Genomic DNA, 25914 nt, shown 5'->3' with positions numbered 1-25914 from the left:
CAGGCTTTTTGGAAGCAAAGAAATGAGAAAGGAAAATTTTTTATGAGAAATCAGAAATGTTTAAGCTTAAGAGAAGATTGAATTGAATGTTAAAAAGGAGTGCCGACTGACTTTTTACTCCAAGTTGTCTTTCACTTGCTTTTTTCACCTTTTCGAAGAAAATTTTTCTTTTTGTTTCTGGTCTGAAGCTACAGCCTTTATAATTATTACATGACCAAAAAACACACACACAGAGGTTAAATAACATGTAACTTAAACCAAACATTAATACAATTAAGTCCTCATTGGAACAAATAAATGATAAACACAGCTAAGAATCTCATTATATCATTGAAACAAGCTAAAGGAGGGAATTAAACGACGACGTGTGGCCATATCAATTCTCAGGCTGAAAAACCTACATGTTCTTGTAAAGAAAATGACGGGATTGACCTCAGCAAGTTTGGCGCCTACGTGGCATGTTTTAGGGAACTGCAGTGGCTCTGGAATGATCGAAGGGTGAGGACAATTTGGGGAACTGAGAAAAGATAATCACGTGGGTAAGAGGTGCCCCTAAAACCAATGGAGCGAGAAAAGGGAAAACGTTCATATAAGACGGTCAAAGCAAAGGCCGATACATTTCCCTTTACAGCTTGTTCTAAAAAGTACGATAAGGAAAATATGGTTTAAAATTTTGTAGGTTTTTCTAAAATGACGAAAAATAATAATTTAAAACAGGAATTCAAAAATATTTCAAAGTCTACAATATTAAGATTAGTTTGAAACAGTTGATTTTAAACAAATTTGCTTGATTTAATTTCGATTCTTATGTTAGCACGCAATAGTTTAATTAATAGGTCAAAACAAAACTAGGTAAGATGCTGAAATTGAATTTAATATTTTTGCCCTACTAACACTCTACATCAATACAGACAATTTAAAGTTTTTGTTAAGTAGATGATTATAGCATTCATTTTTGTATATATTAACAAATGAGTTTGTTTTCATTGTTTAACATATATCTATCAAAGTTTGATATTTATTCTTTTAAAAAAAAGAAAATAAAAAAAAATTCTCAAAGCAGAAAGAATCTGAACCTGAGGAATTGATGATTACTACAGTATAAAGCAGAGACCCAACTCACTATATTGATGATCTGCAGTAAGAAACTATGATGATTATTTAGATAAGTAATTTCAGGATTTTGTTAGTATCTGAAAAAAGGCCAATAACAGAAACATGGGCAATTTTATTGAGATATATGGTGACGATCATAAAGAAACTATATTACTTTTTTTTTTTAAATCCTTGTAAAAAATAAACAATTTATACCTATAATCACATATTTACACTGCACATATCCATTTTATTTATTTGTTTTTACGATGTGGATGACTAGAAAACAAAATTAAATGAAATGTTTTAAAGTTTTAAATGATGTCTTCATTTAAATTTTCTATTTATAGTTTGCAAAACATTATATATTTGTTTTTGAATGATGTATTTAAAGGCAGCTACTTCATTTATTTGCATGTGAATTTATTATTCATAGTCTAAAATATTTAATTGGTGGTTTAAATATATTTATGGTCAATTTTTCTTTAAATCTGACTCGAACCTTTGTGTCCACCAATCAAAACCCATCTTCAATCCGTGACCTTCACCACCTTCTTCGCCCCTCCTTGTACTAATTAGCACCATTGAAGTGCCCAGGCCACTGGTATTAGCCTTTAGGGTTCTCTCTAGAGTCAAACAAGTCTCTATTTGCAGCATCTAGTTATGAAGCTCTATCTCTTCTTCTCTTTTCTTTAAAGTTGCTACGTCATTTAACGATTAACCAAAGAAAATGAAATGATAATTTTATAATTTTCATCGCTATAAACATAATTTATAAATAAATTTGGTTTTTGAAGCCGCAAAGGTAGCGGGGAATTAATGTTGGTTAAATATTTTTAAGAGGATGGATGTCATTTAGTGAAATACAGCTGTAATAATACGACAAGGCTACTGCTTCATATAATTAAGGTTTCAAATTTTGTTAAAATTGGATTAAAATGCATAATGGAACACAAAAAGTGGTTTAATTGACCTGGAAATTATAGTTTTTTTGTAAAAAAATTACCGCCAGTCTATCATAAAATTAATGGCAAGGGATGAAAAGGAGAACGTGGAAAGAGATGCAAGTTGTTGAAAGTTTAGGGTACAGCCAAAGCCACCGAACCATTGCTATTGCTGATGGTAATGGTGGGACCCATTGATTGGGAAATTCTCTGGCTTTCTTTTGGCCTTTTTCGAGAATTGGAGGCACATATGTCCTTTCTCATTATAATATGAATGAGTAGAATTTGAATATAATGCATTTTTATTGATTTTCCGTTATCATCTATATTTGGTGTGTTTTCGTTAATAATTTTAAAACTGATGCTTCTGTTGATTGATTTATTGGTTAGGCTGGGGAACATTTCTTTTTTCCTAAATCATTATGGTCGAATGTATCTCAAAAAAACTAATTTTATAAATTTGTGAAATGATAAACAAATAAACTATCACTTTCACATTTTATGTTTCACTTTCATTTAATAAACAACTATAAAGGAATGATTTGTGAATTGTAATGTGATTATTCCTTGGAGAAGTGGGAGTTTAATTTCTCTCACAAATTCATATTTGATTAAAGTGGTTGGTTGCACAATCTCTTTCACACAACGCAATCACAGACACATGTCGAGGAGCGCTAAAGCCAAGATTTAAGGGCTGAAAATCAACATACTTATTATAACATAAAACGAGGATCCCACAAATTAACGTAATCTTTTATTATTTCTTGTTCTCATCCTGTTTCATGCAATTATTGCATTTCTTTATATGAATCTATTTACGTTATTTTCTTATGACGTGTTTCTGTAACATAATTATACTGAGTTTAAAATTATCAAATATATATTTTTGTTATCATAATAATGTTTTTTTTAAATTAAAGCGGTGGAGATGGAGAAGCAAGTGTTTTGCTTTTATTTCAGCTACTCGGTCGGCGGCTTTGTTTCCTTCTCCAAATTTAAGGGCCCAAAAAATAGAAGAAACAAAATACAACAAGTGTTAGAGATCGTTCAACTATTATTTTTTTATCACCCAATTATGAAAAGTTACAAAATAATCACTTAACTATTAAAATTTGTATTTTTTTGTCACCAGTTGGCTAACGTAAAATAAAAATACAAAAAAATCTAAAATATTTGAGTGACAAAAAATGACAAAATTGAATTGTTTTGTTACCATTTTGTAACTTTTCATAGTCGGTAACCGACAAAAGAATAAAAAAGCATAATTGGGTGTACTAATATAGTTTATCCAAAAAATTGCAACATTATAAAAGATTAAAATGTCTTTGGATGGAGAATTATAAATTTTTTGAGTTTTTAAAAATGTTAGTATTTTAGAATTCATCAATTCAAAAAGGTTAGGATTTGTAATTGATTTGTTTAGATAAATAACTGATTTTACAAAAAAGTAGGCTAATGAAATTTTTATAAATTAAAAAATAATCATAAAAGAAGAATAATTATATTAAGAATAAATAATGTAAAAAAATATTCAATATGTATATCATTATATTTTATAAAAATTATAAATAGTTTTAATAAAATAAAATTTAAAATATTTATTATAATTAAATAAAAATAAATTTTAAGTTAAAATTTTTATTTTATAGTGAGATCATGTGTATTAAATCACTATTTATGAGCAATTTTGGAAAACTAATTATTTAGGTAGAATTTGTAAAAGAAATTTAAACTGTTAGAATTCTCTTTAAATTACTCATAAATTTTAAAATCCTCCGATATATTTACCTAAATAAATAAATTCATTTTTAGAATTTTAAAAACCTTAAATACAAATGAAATCATTTTACAAAATTTTCACCCAAACGTGCTCTTATATTTAAATATAAAAAAGCCCAAAACCCACATATTAGTCTTATAATGGGCCGTGACTTGGGTTCTTAGAACCCCATTAAAATAGAAATGAGCCCGTGACCCCCACATCAAATCTGGCAATTAGATTTAAATGGGCCGTGGACTGGGCTCTTAAAACCCTATCACATTCCGCAAACACAAGTCTTCCTCACGAAACATTTACACTGTCTCGGCAAAACAGTACTCTAGTGAGAGATTAACCATGTTTCTGTCTAGATTTGTAGGGAGAACAGCTCTCTTGGCTGCTGCTAAATCAGAAAGTTCAGCTGCGACCACCGCCGCCGCCGCATCAGCAGCTGCTCCTACTAATCTCAACCCACTTGAGCAATTTTTTGAGGCTGATAGAAATCCCGAAGATGAAAAACCTGTCTACGGTACATTCTTCGTATGCTTTTCTCTTCTTCTTTTTTTTTTAATCATGAGTTTCCTTTTCCTTCTCTGTTTCCAATTTCCAATTCTTATTTTCTAGAATAAAGTAAAAGCAATATGGGACTATTGAACACCATATCTTTGAAACTGTTACAATCTTTGAACTTATTCGAATCTGTGGGTTGCTGGTGTTTATTCATCGAGTTCGTGCAATTGAAAGTTTGCCAAATTCACTTTAAGGGCCAGTGTTTCCCCAAGTCGGAGTTAGGACTTGAGAGTCCAAGATAATGCTTTAATTGCTCACACTCTAAAACAAACTACAATTGTAAAGGCATAATTGAATTTTAGATGCCATGTATTAGAATAAACTAGGATAACTGTTGAAAACTTGGTACCTGTTAAAGAATCAACTTTCTTGTACATCATCCCCTAAGTGACTGCTAAATTCTATATTAATAACTGTCAGGCACCTGGGAATTTAGTGCCAATGCTTTTGTTGTCGTTATTGAAGAAATCTTCAAGTCAGCATGCAAGCCACGGATATAATTTTACTTGCCACCTTGGATGAAAGATCTATTTTTATTTGGTTCTTTCTGAAACTGATAAGTCATCTATAGTTTTACTAAATTTGGATTCGAAGTTTATCTATTTGAAGTAGTTTGATGGCTGGTGTAGTTTGATGGCTGGTGTTGTGGGATAGATTTCAACTTTGGGATCAGTGTGATAGTTTCATTGGATTTCATCATCTGGTGTTATGTGGTAGTTATGATAGACTGGCCATAAATTACTCATAACAAGATTCTTACAGAAGCCCTCTTTATTTACAGGAATACATTTTCCTTAAGAAGTACAACTTTTTTTTTAATTAACTCCTATGATTGGCTTGAACCTGAAGCTATTCTTTCCACCGAGTCTGTTTAGCTAATAAAGCATTAACAACTGTTGCACTCCTAGAGGAAGGAAACACTGATATTGCGGCATTTTTTTTCCCTGTTAAACTTAAACAAGAGATTTGGTTTTCATTTATAACATTTTAATTCATACCGTTTCCTGGATATATTTGCATAGTACTTGGTTATAGACCCGAATCTTTACTTTTCTGTCTTGTTTTGAGTTTCAGCATAATTACACCTAATGGATTTTTCAAAAGAATTTCTTCTTTCCCGAAGACCCTGCCCCTACCCTAAGAAGGGTAGAGCTGCTATTCAAGACCCAATCCAACCCATGTAGTCACCATGCTAATTCTAGTGCTGTTGTGATTTGTTCAATTTCTTCTTAAAATTTCGTTGCTGTCAGGTCGAAGTTGGAAAGCTTCTGAACTGCGTGTAAAGTCCTGGGATGATCTCCATAAACTATGGTATGTTCTGTTGAAAGAGAAAAACATGCTGATGACTCAACGGCAGATGCTTCATGCTCAGAATCTCCGCTTTCCCAATCCAGAACGCATCCCAAAGGTAAAACCCTGTTTCTTCTGCTTGTCATTTGATGTGCTTTGTGACCATTGTTGCTTGAATATCCTCGAGGGTCTGTTTGGATAAGGTATTTCTGGAAGGAAATTCATTTAGTCGGGATATTATATGCTTAAAATCCTATTGTCTTGTTTGGTAAAAGCAGTGGAAATTTCAAAACTTGGAGGAATTTTCTGAAGGAAATTGAGTACCTGAAATCCCTCTCTGGAACCCCCATATAAAGATGTGGGTTTTTAAAATTCTTTTAAATATGTCCTCACTTTCGTTTCATATGGTCCACCGTAAAATCCAAAATTCAAAAATTAAAATATCATTTTATTTAACTATGATATACAATTTTATTTCATTGTATTATTAGTGTAACCTATAAACTTTTACAAATATAATTATTCCCATACTGCATTTTTGAAAATTTTATTTTATTTTATCTTTAATATAATTATTCTTTTTATATGTATATTTACTCCATGAAAGTCCAAGAGTTTCTTTCTAAATGATATTCATAGAAACAACAAATGCTTGATTTTTTAATGGATGAATTTTAAAAGGCCCTCATTTAAAAGAACTTTGAATTTACAAAATTCCCAATCCAAACACACTGCAAATTGTTTAGATGATTAGACACTAGTTCTAAATGTTTATACTATTGTGAACAAAGTAGCGTTTTTGTAGTTCTTAGTAATAAGTCAGAATGAATGGTTAAAATGTATTAAAATGAAGCAGTCGTGTATGGTTATTCCTTGTAACTACGACTATCGAACAATCAGACTTATTTTTAAATATTTTATAAAATTTACTCTGCATAGGTAATCATGTTTGTTAATACTGAAATTATGTTTGGAATCATTCATGCTTACCAGATTATTAATATTCCTCCACCATTAGGAAGTACCTTTTGCTTACTGGATTTTTTATACTGATTATGAAATTCAGGTAAGGAAGTCGATGTGCCGAATTAAGCAAGTACTTACAGAAAGAGCAATTGAAGACCCTGATCCGAGGAGATCAGCAGAGATGAAGAGGATGATAAATGCTCTGTGATATTGTACTAAACTGCTTATCCCGTTCACTGAAGGCTTTCTATTGTTTTTGTTGGTGGAGATTCGATTCTAACTTGCTATTCCATTATTGCATCAGACATCTTAGGTGTTTAGGAACATAACTAGTGTTTTTGTTTGTTTTGGATGGCACATAATAACTGCTGCTGATGATCTTAAAGGAACTCGGTTTATTTCATATTTCCCTTTTACACTTGGTTTCTATTTTGAAAAATTTCTAACTATGTTAGCCGGATTCCTCACCGAAGTTGTAGTAAAAATATTGAGTATACACAAATGCAATGATTCAAGCTTTGTCCCCCACACAGACAGACTCGAACTCGATGGAAGAATTGTGCCTTTTTGCCTTTATTTTTAATCTTCCCTGGCGATGCTGACGGTCCACAGTCACAATCAAATCTAAGCTTGAATCTATTCCAACTGTATTTTCAGAAATTTAAATAAATAAAAATAGATAATAAAATATGAAGGGAGTTGGAAAATGGCAACTGCGAATCCCTGCTACTTCTTACAAGTGGGGATTCGAGAGCAATAATATTGTTTGTGTTGTGTCCTGTCAAGGCTGCTTAACACACAGCACGGAGTGGTCCCAAATGCCTGAGGGAAAGCGAAAGGGAGAATTGCCATTGCAACGATTTGAAGAATTGGTTTTGTTAGTTTAATGAATAATACTCTGTTTCTGGTCTCACATACTTTCAGGATGATGGATCCCATCCCAACCATAGTCTCCACCATTCTAAAATTCTGTTTCTTTCATTCATTCAAGGCTAGTACTCGACTGATTTGTTTAGGTGAGGACAAAAACTGGTTTAGAAAAAAAAATTTTAAGTAAAGACCATCCATCCAAACTTGAGCAACCGTAGCCTTTAAACCGAAGAGCAGCGGTTTATTGCCACCTACACCACTGGAAGCGCTGCCCTACCCTACCCTATTATACTACTACTATTAGGTAGCGTTTGGTTCGCTGTATTGAATTAGAGGTGTATTGAATTAGAGGTGTATTGGGATTAGAGGTGTATTGGATTAGAGGTGTAATAGCTAATCCACTGTTTGGTTGAATGTAATGGAATAGAGGCGTAATAGTAATCTTGTGTTTGGTTGAATGGAATAGAGGTGTAATAGCATAATGGAAAAAACTAAAATGACTAGAATACCCTTAGCATAAATTTGTTTTTGTAAATGATTATTGTTATTGTTATTTAAATTATAATAAGATTATTATTATCAATAATAAATAATTTAATCATATTTAAACATAATTATTATTAAATATATTTTAATTAAAATATATAATTTAATAAGATTATTAATAATTAATATTCTTATATTAATTTACTGAAATCATAATATATGATACTGTAAAATATAAATTAACATAAATATTATTAAATATATTTTAATTAAAATATATAATTTAATGAAATTCTTAATAATTAATATTCTTATATTAATTTACTGAAATCATAATATATGATACTGTAAAATATAAATTAACATAATTATTATTAAATATATTTTAATTAAAATATATAATTTAATGAAATTCTTAATAATTAATATTCTTATATTAATTTACTGAAATCATAATATATGATACTGTAAAATATAAATTAACATAATTATTATTAAATATATTTTAATTAAACTATATAATTTAATAAAATTCTTAATAATTAATATTCTTATATTAATTTACTGAAATCATAATATATGATACTGTAAAATATAAATTAACATAATTATTATTAAATATATTTTAATTAAACTATATAATTTAATAAAATTCTTAATAATTAATATTCTTATATTAATTTACTGAAATCATAATATATGATACTGTAAAATATAAATTAACATAATTATTATTAAATATATTATAATTAAAATATATAATTTAATAAAATTCTTAATAATCAATATTCTTATATGAATTTACTGAAATCATAATATATGATACTATAAAATATAATTTGAAATAATTATTAAATATATTTTAATTAAAATATATGATTTAATAAAATTTAAAATAATTATAACTAATAAATTTTCTTATATGAATTTGTATAATTTAAAATAATTATTATTAATTATAATTTAATAATATATTATTTCATAAAATTCTTGATAATAAATTTTCTTATATGAATTTATATAATTTAAAATAATCAATATTAAATATAATTTAATAATGATATATAATATCATAAAATTCTTGATAATAAATTTTCTTATATGAATTTATATAATTTAAAATAATTAATATTAAATATAATTTAATAATGAACGATCAATGGTGTTGGTATTTTTAATCAATAAAAGCCAACATGAACGATGAAAATGGGAATGTGTTAGCTACAACTGCGGTTTAAGAGAATAGTCACTTAAAATATACATGGTTGTAGTAAATACTGAACATGGCTATGCTTAAATAATATATTTTTTAATTATTTAAAAATATTTTTAATTAAGAGAATAGTCACTTAAGTAGTTGCCACCGGTTCAAAAGTCGATATATATGTAATATTATTAAAATAATATTTTTTTAATTATTTAAAAATATTTTTAATTAATGCGGTGTATATGAATATACACATTTAATTAGTTTTATTTTTAATAAAATTTTTCTAATTTATTCATTCAATTTTAACCACCTTACAATTTATTCATTGTATTATATCTACTGATCCAATTTTAATATATTGAATATTTGTTTTTTAATCAAGTTCTTTACTTGATTATATCTAATGTTCCAATTTAAAAAAATTCGATTAAAATTTTCGAACTACATCAACTTAAGAAATTCGATCCTAAATTCAAAATTTTCAATACCAATAAAAATCAACTTACTACATCACTACTTGCAAAATATAACTCTCTAAACATTACTATGGAGTAAACCAAAAAAAAAACAGAACATATATTCTCGTACATCACCACTCAGACGCAAGTTCATTTTTTGGACAACCGATTCATACATGATAATAAGGGTAAAATAACTTGCATGTGAACATTAGCAATCTAACGTATGCATTCATGATAATATGAAGGTCAGGAAGCATGATTTACAACAGACCAAACACATCCACAACCATATGCAAAAAATCAGCATGTATGTGTTTTACTGTGTTTCTTTGTATTTGATTTTGAAGTCTTACAATTTTTCTTTAGTTTAGAAGGTTGGATAAGTTACCAAACCTCTTGAATTGCAACTACAACTTCACCTAGCCAACGATTTATGTCTGGAGCAAATCGGTAACTAACAGTCCAATACCTGCAAAATTCCACATAGAACATCAATTTACTGGAACAACAGTGACTGTTCAGAATAATAATATATGACTTATGTAACTATTACACAAGTAATGGTTTTACATTTCAATGATGTGTTCAGAATAATGCATATATTGACAACGCTACTATGACTTGAGAACAATTCAGGGACAACATGAAACTAGAAAAAGATCATCAATACAAACTACTACAGCAGCAATAAAATCTTATTGCTTAAGTGGGGGCGGCACAGCAATATGTTGACTCAAATTTCCACATTTTCAACACTATTAAGGCCATGTTCTGTCATGCCACTAAAAACCAACAAATCAAACACCCTTTTTCTTTTAGCTTCAGGCTGGTTGGACAAATGAAGGCCATGTTCCTGTTTTTATTAAGGCCATGTTCCTGTTTTTATTGTGGCCATGTTCCTGAGTTGAACAATATGATTAATAGAAACAACCCAAACATCTTCTATTTGATATGAAGGTTACTAACTCAGAAATATATATATATGAAGGTTACTGGGCTAGCTACCATAATTAACACTTGTCTCGTGACAATGAACTTTAAAATATAACATAGGATAGAAGCAAATAAGGCCTTTTCATATGGTTCAAAGGAACTTCATCAATTATATGCAGTTACTTTAGAATCTCAGAAGTATTCCATATAAATGCTTTCGATAGAAAAACAACAGGATACCTCATCTGCTGCATGGAACTCAGATAAGCTAATTCTTCGTTCCACTAGCTCAAATTTTTCCTTTACAACAAGCTCCATAATCTACAATCCAAACGGCATGAAAGGCATATCAGTGCCAATGATACAATATAAAAGTACAAATGAAATAGTTGAAATTCTCATGACAAAATTGTCTGCTTGAGACCAGGAAGTTCTGATATTTACGAGCCTAAATATAAATTACAGCTGAAATGAATGTTTAAGAAACTTACAGTTGCTCGAGTAATCCCAGGAAGACAATAATCAGCATGAGGGGTTAAAACACGGCCTTTCTTGACCAAGAACTACAACGTAAAACATAAGAATGTTTCAGTTAGAGATTTTCAACTTTCAAAGCATATGCATTAGAAAAAAAGCTTTTCCTTCTATAACCAACTAAATGCATTTGAACATTCCACACCGTCAATGTTATCAGTTATCGAGATGAATGGCAAACTACGGTATTTTTGCAGTTTTCCATTTTTGGTAAAAACGACGGAAAATAACCAAGAACAAAGATGAAGATTATTGATGCATATCGATACCATACTCAGTCTTAATGTTCCCCAAACCCCCAATTCATATATAGATCTAAGCTATTGGGGGGAAATCCTAGTCTTACAATGTTTGTGGCATTGGTTTCAGATACATAACCATCCTTGTCGAGCATGATTGCATCATTGGCATTCGCATTATTCCCTTCTATCTGCATTGGATCACACAAATCATTTTTTTCCCAAGAGATAGTTTAACAAGAATGCATATTTGGCATTAGTCTGAGAAACATAATCTCCACCATAACACAGGAAAATATACAGGTCATATCATCCATCATGGTTTACACCATTAACCCAAACAAAACAAAAATAGCCAAACCTAGAGAGAAAGGTCTACTGAAGCTTTCAGGTAAGAAAATCTGAAACTAAATACAGTTGTTATCTTGCGAAATTTGATTAATCAGTTGATGATACTGTCAGAAGCATTTAAAGATAGTAAGCCGTCAAATTGAGAACAATACTTGCTCGAATAGCATGAAGGAATGAAAACAACATTCAAATCATAGATCAGATATTAGAACATCATCTACTCTCAGCTTTATCGTAAAATCAAATGAAAGTCCTGCATTGGACAATACCTTTGCCAGTATGTTATTAGAACATATTTTTTATGCTCCATGATTAAAGATTTTGTGTGATCATTCATACACAACAATCAATGTTCATTTATCAGTGGGTTTGTAATTAGTTTACTACTCTTTGTTTAACACAACTTGCATGGCAGATAGGTAAGACCAAAGTTTTCCTTAGAGCTGGTCAGATGGCTGAGTTAGATGCTAATAAAACAAACACGAAAAATAGAAAATAAAATTATTCAAAAAGAAGTAGAAAAAACAATAAAAGAATGTAAAATTAAATAGATAATCAATCTCTGCAAATAGCAAGACAATTTCATAGAACAAACAGAGAGCAATTTACACAATATAAATGGACTTAAGCAGGTTTGGCCAACAGCAGCAAGGTTAGAAAACAATCCAAAGTTATTACTCCATTAAAATTCCACAACTTCAAACAAAGAGCAATTATAAGTCAAAGTTAATAACATGCAGAACCCAATCCACAATATACGCAGGTTTTCTGCGTGGACAAAACCTTTCGACATTGTTGAAAAAAAACCAAAGAAAGCTTACCCACTAATTAGATATGCAAAATGGCAGCCAGCTCTCAGAAATCATTTCCTCTTTCCCCACACTGCATTGTTGTATTATAGGATTGAGGTGCGTTGCTTTGTTTTGCCCTCAGTCCCTCACCAATTATGTTACTATGCTTGCCAGAAATTGGGGCAGAAAAAAGAGAATTTTGAGAGAATAAGAAACGGTGAAGAAGAAGAAAACAATCTAAAAAACTAACCCAATCTCAACAAAAAATATAGATAGAGAGAGCAAATCTACAAAAATAATAATAATAAAGGTTGTATCTTCCTTACCGGATCCAATGGACAGAACACAGTTTCACCGATGGAGAGGAACAAAAAACGTGAGATGGAGGCTGCTTTCTGATCGGTGTTCGAAGTCCAGTTGTGACGCCAAAGAGAGGTAAAAAAGAGAATGAGAAGACAGCGAGGAGAGTGGAGAAGAAAGGTAGAAGGAAGAATCAGAAGATAGTGGATTTTGGGTAAGACAGAAGCGTGAATCGGAGGGTAAAACAGGGACCAAAACTGAATCCGGACCTAAACTGTGCTCAAGAAAGGGATTAGGAATCGATAAATTTTGGGATTACATCAGTAATGTAATAGACCCGTATTAGGCTAATACATCTAACCAAACAATGTATTAAGTGGGGCCTGTTTCCGTTTCTAGATTCAAATTGATGATATTTAATTTGGATTTAAATATTCAACAACTTATATCTGTGATCATCATGCAAAAATTCCATGATTTTTTGAAGGCTATAGAGAATTGTTTATGCTTTGTTTACCCATAAAAGAAAATAATAAAAATTCACTTCTTATTCTTCTTTTAAAAAAATCAACTTGTTTTTATTTTTCTTATGTTGGATGAAAGAATCCAGGAGGGGAGACAACCTTAACTCTCCCTCAAGTAAGAAATTACGAGTTTGCCCTCTTTGAAGCATCACCCGCAATACCCCACACGGGTGGCTTTATCGTCCCCCGCCCTAAAAATCAAAACCCAAAAACCTTAATTTTATCGGCCGTTGAAAATCCCATTTGCCCTCATTACCCCCTCCCAAAAAATAAAAAAAGTCAAAGGTGCCAAAACAAACACTGATGAGTCAAACACTTTTTAAGTTAATGATCTGAAACGAAATCGAACAAGTCCAGTCCCGTATCCGGAATCCCACACACGTCATTTCATTTCCGTCACAGCACTGTGACTATATCTTGCCCCTCGTTAAGTACTTGCCCGAACTGCCCAACCTATTGCCCGCTCTGCCCTACCATGTAACCCCAAGTACACCTTTCCTTTTGCCGTCTCTCTCTGTCTCTGTCTCTGTCTCTGTCTCTGTCTGTCTCTTTTTTTTTCTTCTCTCTCTCTCTCTCTCTCTCTCTAAAAGTCGATCAAAAACAATTTTTTTTAATCTCTCTCGATTTTCTCTCTCTTTAATTTTCAATAATCTCTTTTGTTCTTCAATAGATCGAAAGGCGGCTTACAAAATCGGACGCGGTGGATGGATCTGAGATTGAATTAGGTCGGGTAAAAGGCGGAATCGCGATCCAAAGGGAATTAGGGTTTCCGATTTGCGATTGGGGAAATTAGGGTTTGGTTTAGGGGGGATTTTTCTGTAGATGGTAAAAGGTAGGGTTTTGGGCGGATCTAGGGCTCGGAATTGTTGAAAGAAAGGAGAGGAAATTGAAGAGGGGAAAAAGAAGATAGAAATAAGGAGGGGGAATTGATGGTACTCGAAGGGGAAAATGCAAGGCTATGCATGGGCGGGGAGGAGGTGAGGAGAGGAAAAAGGCACGGCACATGTGGACAGTCCCTACACGTTCAACGGCTGTTCTGAGTGGTGATGGTGGTGCTTCTCTCTCTTCTTCTTCTTCTTCATCTACCGTTAATTTCTTTTCAAAGGTATACCTTTTCTTCTGCTTTTATTTGATTTGATTCTATTCAATTTTCTTTTCTTTTTAGTTGCTTGTTTTGTTTCGTCTTGCAATTTGATAAGAGAGGTTTTGTCGGATTGATTTGGTGGAAATGAAGAGAGGGGTTCACTTTTGCTTTTGGGATTTTGGTATGGTGGCTTAATTGGTGCCGGATTGTGTGGAAGTACTCCTAATTTTCTTGGATTTTTCTTGGCTTGGTTTTGAATCAGCTGGAATATTGATCTGTTGGAAGGCATTTAACTTTTGATCTTTTGGTTGGATTGTTTGGCCGAGGTTTTCGTGTAAGAACTTTTGGCTTGATTTTTGTCGTTGTTCATACAGCGCTCCAGTTGTGGGAAGCGGTGTACTACATTGTAATTTGGGTAATGATTGAGAAGAGTTTGTTTCCTTGGGGCCAATTTACGTTTTTCTCTAACATATCTTTTGTGTGCTAAATTATGATACCAGAACATCCTTTTCTTTTTATATACAAGTTTTTCTATAGACGATACGGTCCTTCCATTGACTTGTCTGAAATTTATAATTGTGGACTTCTAGTAGCAGTCGCTTAGCATGCTTTGGATGTTTTCCTTTCACCCAATATGATGGAGTTATGGACAGGGGGAGTGTTGGGAAATGATAGAGAAATTTCGGTCGAGATAGATCAATGTATATATGTTGATCATGGGAATTTCCCTACCATCAAGGAGTGTTAAGGAGAAGAAATCACCAGCGTTATTGTTGTTCAGAATATTGGGAAGTTTCCAAAGTGTGGACAGGTCGAATCATGAAATTTGTTGATAAAGAATTAGTTTCTGGTTCATCATTTGCTCTTAAGTTGTATTATAATAGATACTGAGAAGTTTAAAATCTGTAGAAGTATTTTGCCATTTGATGTAGATTTACTGAAGAGAAGTATTTGTTTCATGAATTTGTTTAAAAGTGGCCAGTCATGCTCTATATGGTGTATATGCCTCTTTTCTGTACATATGAATCTCAGAAGTCTTTCTTGTCTAATAAAGCTGGATTACTGGACTCAGACTAGATCTGAGTGGTTGAATGACTTGCTAATTCAACTTCTCCTTGGTTGTTGCTGTAAAATATCTTTAGATATATATGAACTACTATAATTCCTTCCTGCTATTGTTGAAGTTTGATGGCTTAGGGATAATTAATTTGCAATTTTCTCTTAAATTGAATTTTAGTAGATTTATTTCTTACATTGTGAAACTATGGTTTAATATCTATAGAAGCTTTGTAAATTTACTGAAGAAAAACTTGTTTGTTTTGTGAATTTATTTAGAAACTGACTGATCATACCCTAAATGGTGTTATTATTTGCATCTTTATCTATACATATGCTTTTCAAAAAGTCCTTATCTAATAAAACTGGATTATTGGAATCACAACAGATCTGAATAGCTGAATTTCTTGCTATTTGCTAGTAGAGGGTTGTTCTTGGAGTTGTTTCTGTCTGTGTTAAATTACCTGCACTGCTTCCTTTGGGTGGCTTAGTCTTTGAAGCCAAGAGTTGGTGGCTTTTAGAAACAACTGAGTGGGTTACAATCTGGGTTTTTGATCAAGCATTTTTTTTCATAGTACAAATTGCTTTATTTTTTCTCTGATAAAAAATTACATACACGGTTGGATGTTCACTAAGTTACTGACATAGCCTGTTTTGCTACCAATAGGATGGACGTAAGATCAGTGTTGGTGACTGTGCTCTCTTCAAACCGCCCGAAGATTCTCCACCTTTCATTGGAATAATTCGTTGTCTAACTGCTGGGAAAGAAAACAAGTTAAAGTTGTGTGTAAATTGGCTTTATCGACCTGCTGAAGTAAAGCTTGGCAAAGGCCTCCTGTTGGAAGCTGCGCCAAACGAAATCTTTTATTCCTTCCATAAGGATGAGATTCCTGCTGCATCTTTACTCCATCCGTGTAAAGTTGCATTCCTTCCTAAAGACGTTGAACTTCCATCAGGGATTTGCTCATTTGTGTGCCGGCGAGTTTATGACATTACAAACAAGTGTTTATGGTGGCTAACCGATCAAGATTATATTAATGTGAGTTCTAGCTGCTCCTTCATATGTCTTATTAATGTTGTACCCTTTTTATTGATATTTTCTTCTTATATTTTCAGGAACTACAAGAAGAAGTAGATCAGCTGTTGTATAAGACGCGCTTAGAGATGCATGCAACAGTGCAGCAGGGTGGCCGTTCTCCAAAGCCAATAAATGGTCCGACGTCAACATCACAGTTAAAACCTGGTTCAGATAGCGTACAGAACAGTGCTTCCTCATTTCCTTCTCAGGGTAAGGGGAAAAAGAGGGAGCGTGGGGATCAAGGCTTTGAGCCTGTCAAAAGGGAACGTACTAGTAAAATGGATGATGGGGATTCTGGTCATGGTAGACCAGAAGTTAATCTAAAATCTGAGATTGCTAAAATTACTGAAAAGGGGGGACTAGAAGATTATGCAGGAGTTGAGAAATTGGTTCAACTCATGGTGTCTGAGAGAAATGAGAAGAAAATAGATTTGGTGAGCCGGTCAATGCTTGCTGGTGTCATAGCAGCTACAGATAAGTTTGACTGTCTTAGCCATTTTGTTCAGCTCAGAGGGTTGCCTGTTTTTGATGAATGGCTCCAGGAAGTCCACAAAGGGAAGATTGGAGATGGTAGCGGCTCCAAGGATGATAGATCAGTTGATGATTTTCTTTTAACCTTACTCCGGGCTCTTGATAAGCTACCTGTAAATCTTACAGCTCTGCAGATGTGTAACATTGGCAAGTCTGTGAATCATTTGCGTACTCATAAGAATATAGAAATACAGAAGAAAGCAAGGAGTTTAGTTGATACATGGAAAAAACGAGTAGAGGCTGAGATGGATGCCAAGTGTGGTTCAAATCAGGGTGTTCCGTGGTCTGCTAGAGCTCGTCTCTCTGATGTTTCTCACAGTGGAAGCAAGCACTCTGGATCATCTGATGTTGCCATGAAGAGTTCAGTAACCCAACTTTCTGCCTCTAAAACTGGTTCGGTTAAGCTTGCTCAAGGAGAGATCACGACCAAGTCTGCTTCTGCATCACCAGGGCCTGTGAAGGCAGCAACATCACCTGCCTCAGCCAGTACAAACTTAAAAGATGGGCAGGCACGAAATGCTGCTGTTGTTGGCACCTCTGACCCTCAAACTACCACTCGGGATGAAAAAAGCAGCAGTTCTAGTCAGTCCCACAACAATAGTCAGTCTTGTTCTAGTGATCATGGGAAGACTGGGGGAGTTTCTGGAAAGGAGGATGCAAGAAGTTCTGCAGCTGGTTCAGGAATAGTGGCTAAGATCTCAGGTAGTTCTTCACGGCACCGGAAATCCATTAATGGTTTCCCAGGTCCATCAGGAGCTCAAAGGGAAGCTGGATCAAGCAAAAATTCTTCATTGCATAGAAATCCTGCTTCAGAAAAAGTATCACAGTCTGGTTTAACATGTGAAAAGTTAACTGATCCTCCTACAGCTGAGGGTAATAGTCATAAGTTCATTGTTAAGATCCCAAATAGAGGTAGAAGTCCTGCACAAAGTGCCAGTGGAGGATCTCTTGAAGATCATCCAGTCATGAATAGCAGAGCTTCTTCTCCTGTGCTTTCAGAGAAACATGAGCAATTAGATCGTAACATGAAGGAGAAAAGTGAGAGTTATCGGGCAAATGTTGCCACTGATGTGAATACCGAATCTTGGCAGAGCAATGACTTCAAAGATGTGCTGACTGGGTCTGATGAGGGAGATGGTTCACCTGCAGCTGTTCATGATGAGGAAAACTGTAGGACTGGAGAAGATGCTAGGAAAACAACTGAAGTTACAAAAACTGCTTCCTCATCTTCTGGAAATGAACTTAAATCAGGGAAACTGCAAGATGCTTCTTTTAGTTCCATAAATGCTCTAATTGATAGTTGTGCTAAGTATGCCGAAGCAAATGAGTGCTTGCCAGTTGGGGATGATGCTGGAATGAATTTGCTTGCTAGTGTGGCTACTGGAGACTTCTCTAAGTCAGATGGGGCTTCACCGATTGATTCTCCACAAAGAAATACCCCTCTTGTTGAGCATTCTTCCACAGGCAATGAAACTAAATTAAAACCTTCTTCAGGGGATGAGGTTGTTCAAAATCGGAATCAGTCTGTTGAGGGTGCAGATGATGAGCATCTAAAGCAGGGTGTTGCTGCTGGTAATTCATGGCCTAAAAATGCAGAAAGCAAGACTGGTTCCTCTCTAGAGAAATTAGGAGGAGAGCCGAATGAGCATTTAACTTCATCTTTGCCGAAGATTGCAGATCCGTGTCCTGAAAATGGTAAATTAAAGGAAATTGTGATGGCTGCTTTAGTCAATCTGCCTTCTGCATGCACTGTGGAGAAAACTACTGATATTGATGATTCCAAAGAGCGCTTGGATAAAAAGTCTGATGAAGTGGACGATGATTGCTGTTTGGATGCTAAACAAAAGGGGAGCACTTCTGCGGTAAATGAAGAGGTCATTGATCCAGGTGTAAAAGTGGAGAAAGAAGTGGTTGAAGGTTCATCATCTGTACCTTCTATTGAAGTTGATGCGGATAATAACAAGAAAAATGTCACTGAAGATTCAGAGAGAAGTTCACAGACTCATCAGAAGGCAAATGTTTTTGGGCATTCCATCAAAGGAACAGATAAAGAAGCACTGCCTCCTGGTCCTTCCGGAGATACAGTTTTGGAACATGTTGATGAAGTGAAGGCTGAGAAGGATGTTGAGACTTATGCACCGAGTTATGCCAGTCACAATGAGAAACAAAAACCTGAGTTGGAAAGTAATGCTTCTCTGATCATTGATGTCCTTATTAAGTTTGAAGCACTTGTTATTTATTATTTTAAGCTTTTGTTTTGCGTTCCTTTATTATTATTATTATTATTATTTTGTCATTATTAAACTGATAATTAAATTGAATATGTTTTGGTTCAGTTGTTACTGCCCAGAAAGGTGAGCACGTGCAGGAGAACTTAGAATGTAGTGAGGGTCATGAAGCACATGGTAGACCATCTCCTTGTAAGGCATTGTCGGAAACAGAACAAACTAAGAGGCCAAGGGCATCTAAAGTGACTGGTGTAGAAGCAGATGAAGCAGAAGAATGCACATCGGTCACTACAGATACTCCTGCTACAGGTGTTGCTGATACAGATGCTAAAGTAGAATTCGACTTGAATGAGGACTTCAATGCAGATGATGGGAAATTCGTGGAATCAAATAATGTGACAGCTCCTGTCCAATTAATTAGCTCATTGCCTTTCCCTGTTTCTTCCGTGTCTAGCAGCCTTCCTGCTTCTATTACTATTGCTGCTGCTGCTAAAGGCCCCTTTGTTCCCCCACAGGACCTGCTGAGGACTAAAGGGGCACTCGGTTGGAAGGGATCAGCTGCTACAAGTGCGTTTCGGCCAGCTGAACCCAGAAAAAGTCTAGATATGCCTCTGGGTACAAATAATGCTTCCATTCCTGATGCCACTACCGGAAAACAGTGTCGTCCTCCATTGGATATTGATTTGAATGTACCTGATGAGAGAGTCCTTGAGGATCTTGCTTTTCAAAGTTCTAGCCAGGGCACAGATTCTGCACTAGACCTTTCAAATAATCGTGATTTCAAATGTGGGTTGGTTGGTTCGGCACCCTTTCGCTCTTCTGGTGGACTTGATCTTGATTTGAACAGAGTTGATGAACCTGCTGATTTGGGTAATCACTCAACTGGAAATAGTCGCAGAATAGATGCCCCTATGCATCCAATAAAATCATCAGTTGGTATTCTTAATGGTGAGGCAAGTTTCCGCAGGGACTTTGATTTGAACAATGGACCTGCTGTTGATGAGGCGAGTGCTGAACCATCACTATTTAGCCATCATAATAGAAACAGCAACGTGCTATCTCAAGCACCAGTTCCCAGCCTGCAGATAAACAATGCTGAGATGGCAAATTTCTCGTCATGGTTTCCTACAGGGAATACATACTCAGCTGTTACTATTCCATCAATTTTGCCTGATAGGGAACAACCTTTTCCAATTGTTGCAACTGGTGGAACACAAAGGGTGTTGGGTCCCCCTACTGGTGCCACCCCTTTTAATCCTGATGTCTATAGGGCACCTGTGTTGTCATCTTCACCAGCAGTGCCCTTTCCATCAACTCCTTTCCAATATCCTGTGTTTCCCTTTGGAACAACTTTTCCTCTTCCTTCAACCAGCTTTTCTGGCAGTTCAACAACTTATGCTGATTCATCTTCTGGTGGGAGGTTTTGTTTTCCCCCAGTCCATTCACAATTGTTAGGACCTGCTGGCACTGTTCCATCCCATTACACAAGGCCCTATGTTGTTAACCTTCCGGACAGTAGTTATAATAGTAGTGCTGAGAGTGGAAGGAAGTGGGGAAGGCAAGGTCTAGATTTAAATGCAGGGCCTGGAGGTCCAGACATTGAAGGAAGAGATGAGACAGCACCTCTTGCATCTCGGCATCTGTCTGTTGCCAGTTCTCAGGCCCTGGCAGAGGAACAAGCAAGAATGTATCAGGTGCCAGGTGGGGTTTTGAAAAGGAAGGAACCTGAGGGAGGATGGGATGGATACAAGCAATCTTCATGGCAGTAGCATCCTTAGATGTCACTGTTTAGTGGCCCATTAAAGCTTGTGAGTCATTTAGTTTCTTCTCAGCTTCTTTTGACAAATTCTCCATTTTTCTTCTCCCCATTTTACTATTTCTATACCTACTAGGGAGAAAATTGATATTAGAACTAGGGAATTTTTTACTGACCAATTTGATGTATTCTTTTTCAGTTCTTCAAGGATGGGCATTGGCTAACCCCCAGAGGTCTTCTGTCCTGTGTTTGCTTAGAGGATGGGTGGTAAGTGAGCCATTTGATGTTTGTTCATAGTCTCCAACCCCCCACCTTTTCAGCGTATCGACTGTACCGTAAAAGAATCTGTTCGGGGTGTATTCAAGCTTTGTTTCTTGAATTTGTTCTGGACACAGATCATTTTCCCTTTGTAGATATTATAACTGTTGGAAATCATGCCCATATGTTGCCCAGACATTAGAAATTGGTGCCCATACTGCTTTGTAGTGCATATCTTTCTTGACTTTTTTTTTTCTTTCACTTTTTAATTTTCTTTTTCATTTTCTTTTCCAATTAAAGTGGTCACCGAATTTTGATACTGAAGCCTTTTTTCTGATGTGGCATGACTTGGTTGCTGTGGTTGATGATGTATTCATATATTTTATTTAATTGATAAACTCTAATTGTAGTTGATATGCTACAGTTTTAATTGGTGTCAGCTTTGCTTGCTATGAAATATTATTAGAATGTAATGGAGGCAGTAAGACTGAGTGCATACACTAGAGTGGGCAAGTAATATTTGATCATTCATCCTTTTCCATTGCGTTCATATATTTGGTGTTGATTTCAGTAGTAGGCAAAGCCAAGCCCTTTCTGGAATCTGGAGCTTGCGGTGAGCCATTGACATATTCACATCAAATTTCCATGTTTCGATTTCTACATGTCCCATATCCATTTGGAAAACAGAATATTCTGAAGACAATGCAACTGTTCTGTTCTGTACGAGTATTAGTGTCCTTGTTTGTGCTTGACCCACGTCAGTCTTAACAGCATCGAGCAAAATCATGACGCACGCCGAATTGGTTATTAAATTTACGCACCAGAAAATAATAATTGGGTCTTCTCTTGAACGTAAAGACGTGCAATTCCGATATCGATAATCATTCCCTGACTTCAATTACAGCAAAAACTGTTCTCATCATCCATTTCCTCCGTATTGGGAATGTTTATGAATATATAATATAAAAACTTCAATTGTAAGATGACATAAGTCAAAGCACACTTGTGTTTTTCTTTTTCATGCATAAAACCACAAGTCCATTAAGCTTTAACTCTATACAAGAAATCACTATAGTAAATTAGCATCCGAATTAAAGCGTAAGATTAAAAATAAATCTGTATGCTAAAAGCGTTGCATGATAAACAAGCCGACTTGATCCTGATTGTCTAAAAAGAATCTCTAGGTAGCAAGAGGAACACAAGCATTTGATTTTTGACTGAAGCCAATCTGTCTCATTTAGCAGGCACAAAGTTCCTCCCGCAGAAGACATTTCTGCAATTTGAATGAATGGAAAGGAGATCATGTCCTGGATATTGTTGCTTCCGGATTAAACAAATACACAGTAATCGCACAGTTCTTACACATCCGTACACGATATGTCAAGATGCAACTGGTTAAGTCTCACACTCAAGTTTGAAAGTTTTGTTACTTGCATTTGATTTAATTGAATACAACAAATCACTTCAATAGCTAATAATTTAGTGAGCTTCGAAGCATGAGAATGCAGAACACAGAAATGATTCAATTATTAGGGGATTCTTAGTTTCGCTTGTTGATAACACAAAGACCAAATGTGCCATGTCATATCTAAGCTACTCAGTATCAAGTATGCATACTAATTCAAAAGCTTTAAATTTCATATGTTAAGACTATCAGATAATGACAAGCACCCAAAACTTTAATAAGAGAGAATACTGACATTAGACATCCTCGACTTGGCTTTTTCTTCTTCTCCTTCTGTTTTTGGGGTGGCTTGATCACAACTTTGATTGCAGCATCAAAAACTGCTTTCACGTTCTGCACAAGCAAAATCATAACTGAAAAGCTCCATGCTACATGTAAAACAACGCATCAATCTTTTTTAGACTGGCATAACACCAGGATCTGAGCCTAAAGTATGGAAGCTCCAAAGACAAGTTTGAGATAGGATCTTTATGTTAGTGACATGACGTGATGCATGTCAACAGATAAAGAGTTAACAAGTGACCAAGATCGAAGAGTTCATGTCTATAAACCAATTTCCACCAAGAACTCCTCCTTAAGAGACTCAAGTCTCCCTAGGTCATTAATAAAGAGTAGTTACCAAACTTTTTTCATACCTGCTGAGTTTTTGAGCTGCACTCAATGTAATAAGCAGCACCTATCTGTTTGCAGAGCTCCTCACCCTGTTTTTCATAAGATGGTTAAAGTACAAAAACGCTAATAACATCTATATTACAAATTCTACCGGTAAGAGGTATCACACCTGTGCAGTGCTAACCGGCAGCAAGCCAGGATGATCAGCCAGATAATGTTTATCCTCACGAAGATCTATTTGTCCATTTAAAAAAAAAAGAAATTAGTACATTATCTAGCAAATGATCACGTAAAAATTGCAATGTTGCCTATAGTACTAAATTAACTTTTAAAGGCTCCTTTATAAAAAACATGGATCATTCAAATACCAATTCAAAAGGGCGCATTAAAAGTTTCAGGTTAAAAAATTTCAGTTCAGAAGATGCAAGAACTCGCAATTTCTATTTCTATACGAGAGCACTAAACAGTCCATTTGGTCAATTAGCTGGAGAAGTAGTCTGTCCAGTAGAAATTAAAATATGCAACATCAACATAAGGTGAAAACAATGGAGAAAAGAAGATACTAAGATTTAACTGGAAGTGTCACTAAATTGTGGACTTGATATTGAAGTAATCAAGGACTTGTGCAGAAGCAATTGACAACTATTCTCTAAACTCTATTTGCCTTCAACATTGCATTTAATTTTTCGATGAGCATGACCACTTTTAGATCAAAACAACACAAAACTACCTCATGATATTCGAGCAAGCTAGAGTTCAGGCCTATGATTATAATAAAATAGCATTGGATTTCCACCTACCAAGGTTTGAAAAACAAATTTCACTCAAGGGAATATTTTTCTGTTCATTTGTTCTCTCAAGTCTTAGTAGTCTATATCCTACCTTTCTTCCATCTCTACGAGATGCATGACTTCAGTTAGACCAAATCTCTAGTACATCAAGTAGTTTCCAAACAAAATTTTTGCACTACACACATCAATCAGTGCCACTTCCACTACCTCTTAATTTATTGCATGAGTTAATTGCACCAGACATCCCCTAACTATTAGTCTATGAGCCCCATTCTAAATATTACTCCAATCTCCAATTTCATGCAGATATCATTTAAGTATTTTTTAAACTATCTGGTGATGCAACTCTACTACAAAGTCTAGAATGTGAAAAACTAAATTAAGATCTAGTTTCACTAAAAATGCTAGTGATGTAATTGCAGAATTACCCAATTTGGTGCCAACCAGAACCACAGGGACGCCTGGGGCATAATGCTGAAGTTCAGGAATCCACTGTCATCAAAGAATTGCAGAATATTAACAAAAGATATCACAAATGTTGAAAGAAGTTGAATATCCAAGATAATTCACCTTTTTTAGTATGTTCTCATAGCTTGCTCGACTAACTAATGAGAAAGCTAGGACAAAGACATCTGCACCTCTGTAGCTCAATGGCCTTAGTCTGTTGTAATCCTCTTGTCCTATAAAAATGTTATCAATCAATACTTGAAAACAAGTTTAAATTTTAAGAAAATGTTTATCAAATTTCACTTTAAAAAGAAACAAACAACTTTGATGAGAAAATTCAATGCCATACTGACTGTAAATTGGAGCTTCAAACATAAAACTTAAAGCATAAAACGTCAAAGTAGAATTGATACCAGCCGTGTCCCAAAGACCTAAGTTCACAGTTGTGCCTTCAACTACAACGTTGGCACTGAAGTTATCAAAAACTGTTGGTATGTAATCCTGATAACAAAGCACAGTAAAACCCCAGATTCAAACACTAAAAGAACAAGTGAAACCCAGATGAGAAAATTCAGCTAAGTTGTAAGAACCCCAAAAGGACATACTTTTGATGATCATGAATAAGTAAGCTAGAAGCATGTTCAGAACTATAAAGCTAGAGTCTTTACATGAAAAAAAAAAGAATAAATGGAAACTTTAGCAGCAAAAATCTAAAAAACAAGATATATACCCAGAGAGATAAGAAAAGAGGAAAAAATAAGAACATACTGTCGGGAACTTGTTACTTGTATAGCAAATAAGCATGCAAGTCTTGCCAACAGCTCCATCTCCAACTGTTACACATTTGATAAATCTTGAAGCGCTTGAAGCCATTGAAACACAAAACAATAAAGCAAATACAGAAAAAAAAAAGAAAAAGAAAAAAGCTTGGGTAGTTTTGATGGATGGATAAATTTATGATCTTTTTTAGTTGGATTTTGGATTTAGAGACAAAGAGTGTGAGAGAGAAGAGTGGGGTGGATCACATGATTCTCACTCATTTCACTTCTTCTCTATCAATTCTATTACTACTCTTACTACTTTTTTCTTTCTTTCTTGACAATGGAGATTGTGAATTTATTGCACAACTCCAGATTTTGTTTTAGTGTTAATATTTCTTCTTTGAATTATGCATAATTTACTTCTTTCTTCCTTCTCCACTTTTCATTTTTGAAGTTGAGTAATATAGGGGTTAAGAGCTTTTAAAAGATAATATAATAATAAGCTCAAAGTATTTTTTGGTTTC

General features: G+C 34.3%; 4 protein-coding genes across 9 annotated transcripts; 2 read left to right on the top strand and 2 right to left on the bottom strand.

The window, feature by feature from the left end:
- Positions 1–4078: 4078 nt before the first annotated feature.
- LOC107939277 (39S ribosomal protein L47, mitochondrial) lies at positions 4079–7027 on the top strand. Its single transcript, XM_016872580.2, has 3 exons — positions 4079–4327; positions 5619–5776; positions 6725–7027. Exons 1-3 carry the CDS (start codon positions 4156–4158, stop codon positions 6830–6832), a joined length of 438 nt encoding a protein of 145 aa, XP_016728069.1. The 5' UTR covers positions 4079–4155; the 3' UTR covers positions 6833–7027.
- A 2728-nt stretch (positions 7028–9755) lies between these two features.
- Positions 9756–13305, bottom strand: LOC107939278 (branched-chain-amino-acid aminotransferase-like protein 2). Of its 4 annotated transcripts, none has more exons than XR_001695094.2 (6): positions 12826–13290; positions 12530–12660; positions 11465–11548; positions 11076–11147; positions 10825–10905; positions 9756–10120 (listed from the first exon to the last, which is right to left on the bottom strand). XR_001695094.2 is itself a non-coding variant. In XM_016872582.2 (6 exons), exons 3-6 carry the CDS (start codon positions 11510–11512, stop codon positions 10426–10428), a joined length of 303 nt encoding a protein of 100 aa, XP_016728071.1. In that variant the 5' UTR covers positions 11513–11548; positions 12530–12665; positions 12826–13305; the 3' UTR covers positions 10167–10425. The 4 variants fall into 4 exon arrangements, 3 of the variants coding, with proteins under 3 accessions (XP_016728071.1, XP_016728070.1, XP_016728073.1); XM_016872582.2 differs by lacking the exon at positions 9756–10120 and adding an exon at positions 10167–10527 and having other exon boundaries at positions 12530–12665; positions 12826–13305; XM_016872581.2 differs by lacking the exon at positions 9756–10120 and adding an exon at positions 10167–10527 and having other exon boundaries at positions 12826–13305.
- Positions 13306–13677: 372 nt separating this feature from the next.
- Positions 13678–21728, top strand: LOC107939281 (mucin-19). Of its 2 annotated transcripts, XM_041083878.1 has the most exons (6): positions 13678–14428; positions 16131–16502; positions 16580–19256; positions 19409–19695; positions 19816–21108; positions 21256–21728. In XM_041083878.1, exons 1-5 carry the CDS (start codon positions 14282–14284, stop codon positions 21067–21069), a joined length of 4737 nt encoding a protein of 1578 aa, XP_040939812.1. In that variant the 5' UTR covers positions 13678–14281; the 3' UTR covers positions 21070–21108; positions 21256–21728. The 2 variants fall into 2 exon arrangements, with proteins under 2 accessions (XP_040939812.1, XP_040939811.1); XM_041083877.1 differs by having other exon boundaries at positions 19409–21108.
- Positions 21560–25851, bottom strand: LOC107939284 (rac-like GTP-binding protein ARAC8). 2 transcript variants are annotated; one of them, XM_016872591.2, is made up of 8 exons: positions 25398–25851; positions 25043–25130; positions 24753–24862; positions 24611–24674; positions 23561–23625; positions 23415–23480; positions 23015–23112; positions 21560–22587 (listed from the first exon to the last, which is right to left on the bottom strand). In XM_016872591.2, exons 1-8 carry the CDS (start codon positions 25500–25502, stop codon positions 22548–22550), a joined length of 636 nt encoding a protein of 211 aa, XP_016728080.1. In that variant the 5' UTR covers positions 25503–25851; the 3' UTR covers positions 21560–22547. The 2 variants fall into 2 exon arrangements, with proteins under 2 accessions (XP_016728080.1, XP_016728079.1); XM_016872590.2 differs by lacking the exon at positions 21560–22587 and having other exon boundaries at positions 22818–23112.
- Between the last annotated feature and the right edge of the window lie 63 nt (positions 25852–25914).

Source organism: Gossypium hirsutum, chromosome A12 (assembly GCF_007990345.1).
Source record: "Gossypium hirsutum isolate 1008001.06 chromosome A12, Gossypium_hirsutum_v2.1, whole genome shotgun sequence".
Lineage (NCBI taxonomy): Eukaryota > Viridiplantae > Streptophyta > Magnoliopsida > Malvales > Malvaceae > Gossypium > Gossypium hirsutum.
Note: the sequence above shows the minus strand (reverse complement) of the source record. Positions and strands in the feature narration are given on the sequence as shown.